The sequence below is a fragment of the Colletotrichum acutatum genome (genome assembly GCF_030867785.1).
Source record: "Colletotrichum acutatum strain CBS 112980 chromosome Unknown BDZ83scaffold_94, whole genome shotgun sequence".
NCBI classification, from domain to species: Eukaryota; Fungi; Ascomycota; class Sordariomycetes; order Glomerellales; family Glomerellaceae; genus Colletotrichum; species Colletotrichum acutatum.
Genome location: NW_026849088.1, coordinates 168,626 through 175,347, shown reverse-complemented (window position 1 = coordinate 175,347; position 6,722 = coordinate 168,626). Strand labels below are relative to the sequence as shown.

Genomic DNA, 6,722 nt, shown 5'->3' with positions numbered 1-6,722 from the left:
TGAAGCCGGCTTCGAGACGCCAAGCGGAGACAGACACGAGTCCGCCTTTCCAAGGAAGACCCGTCAACACAGGCCAGAAGGGGCTCGTGCAGAAGATCGACAGCGTCATTACAGCGGCAGCAAGGATCGTTCTACCTGTCTGGAGGACAACGCCAACCAGTAGCCTCCTCCGAGACGCCGGCTTACCGTCAGCCAAAGTCGCCTTAGAAGGCGTCCGTTTACGGGCCGCAGTCCGACTACAGAGGATTGATCGCCGACACCCGCTAGTCGCGCGGCTCTCCCAGCAGGGACAGCAACAGACGAGACTACAACGGACGGCTGAACTTCTGCCAAGATGCGGAAGACCAACGTTCCTCCAATCACAGTACCTGCCAAGCTCACAGGATCAGATAGTAGTTCAATGCAAAGAAGAGGCTGCGAAAGCTTTCGAGCGCTGGCTAAAGACAGTACCGGAAAGCCATATGATCGTCTTCTCGGACGGCTCCAGGGCGACGAACGGAGCCGTGGGGTACGGCTTCGTCATCTACCGAGACTCCAAACGCATAGCGCAAGGGTGCGGCCGACTCGGACTAGCAGAAGTGTTCGACGCCGAGGTCGAAGGGGCGCGAACCGGCCTCAGAAGGGCTCTGCTCACCAATCGCGGTCATCCAATCCACATATGTATCGACAACACCAGCGTTATACAAGGCATCCGCGGCAAGGCGCCGGACTCGTCACAAGACGCGTTCCTCGAAATCCAAGAAGCGGCCAGGATATTTGATATACGGACGCACTGGTCCCCGGGACACCAGGGCATCGAAGGAAACGAGGCCGCGGACCGGCTGGCCAAAGAAGGAACGACACTGCCGGCGCGGATGGGTCAAATGGCAACACTAGCGGGCATCAAGCGGCTTGCAAGGGAAAAATTACAAAGCCAGCACAGGAGATGGTGGTATAAAGAGCGAAGGCCGCGGTACGCGGACTTGGGGCTTGAGGCAGCTCTGTCCAGCCCTCCTGAACTGGCCTTGCCGCGGGCTACGTTACATCACCTGCTGGCGGCACGATCGGGTCACGGGGACTTCGAGCAATATCACCGACGTTTCAACCACGACGACGCTCTAATGATGTGCTCTTGTGGAGAGGCGAAAGACGTGGACCACCTGGTCTACTGTCGACTAACGCTGGCGAGGAGGCAACGGTGGCCGACCCTCCACTCTCGCAGTATGCCCGAGCCCATAGGTCCTATGGGATCTCTCGAGGCCTACTTCAAGAGATTAATCACCGACCCACGAGGCTTCGAGGCCTTTCTCCGCGTGACGGACTTCTTCCAGAAGATCTGTCTGCGGTAGCAGCATCCACACCTAGGTAGATGTGAGTGCGGACTACAAAGAACCTCCCGATTCCAAGGGACGATTTGGGAAAGAATGAAACTGGGGCACCAGCGGGAACCGGGGACAGACAGAACGCGTAGTGGCCACAAGGCATGATTTGGAGGACGATGTAAAGAGACGACGTACTGTAGAGTAGGTAGCCTTGGCTCACGGCCCTCCACGCCATATACCCTTCGGGAGGTCTGCGGTAAGGGCTCTAGCCCGGCCGCCACGGCGTTAAATACAACAACAACAACAACAACTTGGCTATGGAGACAGACCCGCCTCAGCAAGTCATCTCGTGCGATAAGGCCAACGTCCTTGCTGTTAGCCGGCTTTGGCGTCGAGCCGTGACGGACTTTTTCGCGAGGGAGTATCCGCAAATCAAGCTTTCTCACCAGCTTGCTGATAGCGCGGCCATGCTTATGGTCAAAGATCCTCGCTCGTTCAACGGAGTGGTGCTCATGGATAACACGTGAGTATTGCCGCTTTAACAAAAGCTCTGGTCTGAGGTAGCTCACTCGGTAATAACGTGATTTACAGATTCGGCGACATCTTGTCGGATGTGAGCAGCGTGGTCCCGGGATCGCTGGGTCTGCTCCCATCAGCGTCGATCTCAAGCACCACCCCTGGCTCGGGAGGAATCGGTCTCTACGAGCCTATCCACGGAAGCGCACCCGATATCGCGGGGAAAGGTAATAGAGTCTTGTCCCAGTCACACAAGAGAATTGAAACAGTCAGAGACTGATTCTACTTTTGCGCAGGTATCGCCAACCCAGTCGCAACTATACTTGCAGCGGCAATGATGCTCAAGTACTCATTCGGGATGGTTGATGAGGCAAAGGCCATTGATAAAGCAGTCGAGAAGGTCTTGGACTCCAAGGACATTGACGGCCACGAGATACGGACCCCGTAAGTTTCACTGCTCCACGTTCGGCGCACGTCTGACTAGTTTCTTCAGTGACCTGGGCGGGATTGCGACAACAGTTGAGGTTGGCAATGCCATTTGTAGACAACTCGAGAGCTTGGTGAAGTAGATTTTCACATGTATCTATAATGCAAAGAATCAATTCAAAATACGTCAACCCCTGATGAGTGGTGATAGAGAGTTAGGCACGCCCCAAGTTGATGTTGACGCGGCAGTCAATCATCCATGGAAACTAGCGATGCAAGCGGCGTAATGATTTGGGAACTGATATGGATTATCTCTGAACATCAAGCGAATGAGCTCATAAAGATACCGGTAGCTGAGGTAGACTTACTACCAATCCTCGAACGTCATTGCCTGAATACACGCACTCCCTTTGTCTTTAGGCGCCACACAGACCTCTGAATCCAAGCCCGACCCCACGCCCGAACATAATCCCGTCACGATGGCTCAAGTCCATCAATAGACCCGACAACTCCGATTCTTCGCCTTCTGTCCATATCTGTCTCTCGATTGATCATACATAGGCCTGACGCAATGGACACCCTTCACCGTGAAGGGACTAGGGTACGACGCCGGAGAGCCCTGGCCTGCATCGAATGCCGGAAACGAAAGCTGAGGTGCGACCACAATCGTCCTTGCAGTAAATGTCAACGGGCAAGGAATAGGACATGCGTTTATCCTGACAATACTATCTTGTCACTCTAGCGAGCCCCCTCAATGACCGACAGAGTAGCCCGTCACTCATCCAACGGCGCCAGTCCGACACGGAACACGGAGTTGTCGCCCAGACACCAAAGCCCGTGTACCAAGACCGAGTCTTGACCAGCGCCACCGATGAAAGATGGCACTCGTCTTCGTTCGGAAGCGTCTTGCTCAGTCAAGTTTCGTTTCCGGGGATGGTCGTCTCCTTCGCTGTGGCTGTGGCTTCTACACGCCGGCCAGCAATAGAGCCACTCTGTCCAGCTGAAAAGTCACCGAATATCGGCTCGCTCACCGAGTCAACATCTCTACCGACTATGATGATTATCAAACAACGATACGTTTCACCAAGCCACTGGCTGTACTCGGTGATGCTGGTAAGTTCTACTAGTTTGCTGCGTTGACATGCAAAGTACCGTCCACTCACTGGCTTAACAGATGTTGCCTGCATTGAAGTGGTTGGACCAAAGAAATGGTTAAGCAGGAAGAATGCTGGCAGGGCTTCATACATTGCAAGAGACTGGGAGAGTGTCTCAGAGCACAGAGATCACTCGCAAATTCTCATGGACAATATGGCTCTTACATACTCGATTGCACCGTGTCGGCTGCGTTGCTTGAGAATTACCTACGCAGCTTCGAGCAGGTCTATCGGATTAATCATGTGCCAACACTGCAGAAAGAGTTCGAGGCATTCCTACAAGATCCAACTTCGGTAAACCACGAATGCGCTATAAGACTTCAGCTTTGCTTTGCACATGGAGCTCTGACATACGATGATCTATTCTCTCTTCGACCGTACGCTCTCCAATGGATCTACGAAGCCCAATCTTGGCTTGCCAAGACTGAGAACTCACATCCAAGCATCTCGGGCATTCAAAGCATGTGTCTCTTGCAGCTGGCTCTACAGGCAATAGAGTCACTCTATGGGGACCGGGTCCTAGTTCTTTCGGGCAATCCTCTTCGGTCCGCGATGTGCATTGGGTTGCATCGAGAGCCGGTTGGGCTGCCGCGGATGTTACCTTCCCAGGTTGAGATTCGACGCCGTCTCTGGACTACTGTGTTAGAGCTGGTCCTAGAAGCAAGCATAGAGTCCGGCCAGCCTGTTCTCATCTCACCCGAGGACTTTGACTGTAGGCTACCCTCAAATCTGAACGACGACCAGCTGCACTGCGAGTCTACAGTCCGTCCTATTCCGAAGGACCCCAGTCTTCACACCGATAACTCCCTGCAAATTGCTCTCGGTGAGTCCTTGACATTGGGACTGACAATTGCTAAACTGTGGAACAAGGTCAAGCAGGAGGCGAACTACGTCACGGTCCTACAACTTAGTCCACAGCTTACTGCCGCACACCAGATTTTGACAACTACGCTTAAAAATTTGGGCAAGGATACTTCGCTATTGAATCGTCACATCTGTGAGATGGTGCTTGTACGATACGTATTTGCGCTGCATTTGCCTTACATGCTTCTTCTACGTGATTCTGTCTTTTCCCACTCACGAAGAGAGTGCATAGATGCTGCGCTGCATCTTACGTACAGGACGCTGCCACTTTCTGACACGAATGAGCCGCTCTCAGAGCTTCTACGACAAGCAAATAATGAAGTTCGCTGTCCCAGATTTGGCCGATTGACAGCCTGCGGCTCGGGATCCTTGCGGTCAGCACAACATATTGCTACTAGCATAATCGCGGCTGACCTCAACACCATGATCTCAGAAAGAGTCAAAACAGCTACAGGGTCGGCTCTACGTGTTGCGGAAGAGTGTTGGCTACTGAAAGCTGGTGTTGCGTGGGCGAGACAGAGGATCGAGGCAGGGCAAGAGAACGTGAAAGATTACGTGTTCTTTGCACTTGTGCTTGCTGCAGCAGAAGCTGCCTTGGACGGCAAATCTGTCGAGGATGAGATGGCAGTGCGATGCAAAGAGGCTATCACAGACGCGGAGGCGTTGGTGTCGGACATGACTGGGGGAACAACGATTGGACGCACTGGACATGGAACTATTCAATACGAACAGAGTGAGAATGATTTGGAGGATATCGGGGCTTTCTGGGCAAGTGATTTCCCGGGCCTTGATTGGGGTGAATTCATACCAATGCCACAAGGCTGAGTTTCTTGGGTATTGTTCGTGAAGGTAGCAGACTGGCGGGCATCCGAGTGAAGTGGGATTCAGTTAGTGTTGTCTCAAGTCTTCCGGCCATTTTGTTGTTGTGAGAGCTCAAGGGCATAGTCATGATTCAGACAGTCAATTTATTGTTCAGGGTTTTGAAGGCCAAGACAGATCATCAAACATCCTTCAAGAGTAGGGCACGGAGATCTTAGTCTGACTCCGAATCGCAAGTCCGAAGGGCTGTCTCCCAGCACTGTTACACATAGAGGTAGAGGGGAAGGGGTTCGACAATGGTGAGTGTCTCAAGTCTGACACCATTGATCTTAAGCACTGAGTATCTGAAATATCATCATTGGCCTTTCCTGGCTCTACTCTTTCCATAGTGAAGTCTACCCAGTCCCTACACAGCGGTCCATATGTCCCGATTAGACGGTACGGCGTGTGAGTGAAATCTCTTTACGCTCTTGAAAACGCCCCTACACGTGCCAACTTCTCTTCTGTTTACCTAATTTATCACTGCGGACGATACACATTTTCGATCACAGTTGCTAACTATTTTGTGATCAGGTACAAGGGGTGGCGGGGAAATATTGGTATGTGTTTTCCAATTTCATAATAACGCACAGGGGTTCGTCACATGGATGATTGAACAACAATGTCTGTCAGGTGGCGAGAGGCAAAGAGGCATTATCACATGCGGGATCGCACCAAACCGCCTGAATCCTATGGCTCAGGCTAGCCACCATGCCGTCTTTAATGCTTGGCGACGCTTCGCGAGCCGGGTTTGGTATTTCGGGCCACCTCTGATAACCGCCTGGTACGTGATGTGCTGGGCGGATGAAAGGTACGCCTGCACGCACGAACTGAGACCTGTTGGTTTATTCATGCTAATCCAGAATGAATGATAGGAACAGGTTTCTCAGTTCAAAGGCGGGCAGAGAGAGACCTGAAAGGGATTAGTAGTAGGTGTAATCGACAGGTTCATTGACGATTATGCTATGCTCATCTAGATATATGTCTTGTTCGATGCAGCAGACTACTTCCTACACGGCTACTTAACTTTTGTAGTGGCTATCGCTCAAATTCTCGGTAGAATTATAACCAACAAAATCCATGACTACTGGGGCTTGCAAAGCAGGCCTCAAAGTATCACTCCCATGTCATCGATGGTCGACTAAATCTTGGTTTGCTACAATTTCTAGGCAGAGTCACTGGCACGGCGTCAAATTGACTCCGATATGTTTGAGCAGATAAGCCCACCGTCGAATTATGTGACCCTTCATCGATGTCCTGACCGCCACCCTGATCGCTTCAAAGGCCGATTATGGAGGCTGCTATACAAACTAACACCAACTTCTGTCTTGGGCTGGTCTTTGCAGCCCTATGCGGGCGAGCTGAGGAGATGGCCCTCGCCTTGCCTACCAAGCCGAGACAAATCAATAGCGTTCTTATCAGCGCTATTCGGAGCCAAGAGAGAATGGGATGTACTGGTGAGGGTCATTCGTATCCGATCCGAATATTCTCATTCACCGAGAACCACACGCGTGTGGGTCTCCTCCGTGCAGCGATGCCGGAGCAAACCCCGAGATACACGCAACGGACCCCCGTGAGCCATCGGCATTGCGGTCGGTAGATG

At 52.2% G+C, this 6,722-nt stretch overlaps 3 protein-coding genes across 3 annotated transcripts; all 3 read left to right on the top strand.

The window, feature by feature from the left end:
- Positions 1-1,544: 1,544 nt before the first annotated feature.
- Positions 1,545-2,657, top strand: BDZ83DRAFT_733313 (Isopropylmalate dehydrogenase-like domain-containing protein). The gene is made up of 4 exons (XM_060512916.1): positions 1,545-1,824; positions 1,893-2,044; positions 2,114-2,261; positions 2,311-2,657. The coding sequence occupies exons 1-4, from the start codon at positions 1,619-1,621 to the stop codon at positions 2,384-2,386; spliced, it is 582 nt and encodes a 193-aa protein (XP_060361620.1). The 5' UTR covers positions 1,545-1,618; the 3' UTR covers positions 2,387-2,657.
- A 794-nt stretch (positions 2,658-3,451) lies between these two features.
- Positions 3,452-5,086, top strand: BDZ83DRAFT_585104 (uncharacterized protein; the record flags this gene model as incomplete). The annotated part of the gene is made up of 1 exon (XM_060505822.1): positions 3,452-5,086. The coding sequence occupies one exon, from the start codon at positions 3,452-3,454 to the stop codon at positions 5,084-5,086; it is 1,635 nt and encodes a 544-aa protein (XP_060361619.1).
- Positions 5,087-5,727: 641 nt separating this feature from the next.
- BDZ83DRAFT_785810 (cytochrome b-c1 complex subunit 8) lies at positions 5,728-6,189 on the top strand (the record flags this gene model as incomplete). Its single annotated transcript, XM_060515638.1, has 2 exons — positions 5,728-5,930; positions 5,995-6,189. 2 exons carry the CDS (start codon positions 5,728-5,730, stop codon positions 6,044-6,046), a joined length of 255 nt encoding a protein of 84 aa, XP_060361618.1. The 3' UTR covers positions 6,047-6,189.
- Positions 6,190-6,722: the final 533 nt, after the last annotated feature.

Excerpts from the sequence above, each read along its gene's own strand:
- BDZ83DRAFT_733313 (XM_060512916.1), top strand. The coding sequence starts at position 1,619 with ATGGAGACAGACCCGCCTCAGCAAGTCATCTCGTGCGATAAGGCCAAC. Across the intron at positions 1,825-1,892 it reads GTGGTGCTCATGGATAACAC|ATTCGGCGACATCTTGTCGG; the intron begins GTGAGTATTGCC and ends CGTGATTTACAG. Across the intron at positions 2,262-2,310 it reads GGCCACGAGATACGGACCCC|TGACCTGGGCGGGATTGCGA; the intron begins GTAAGTTTCACT and ends TAGTTTCTTCAG.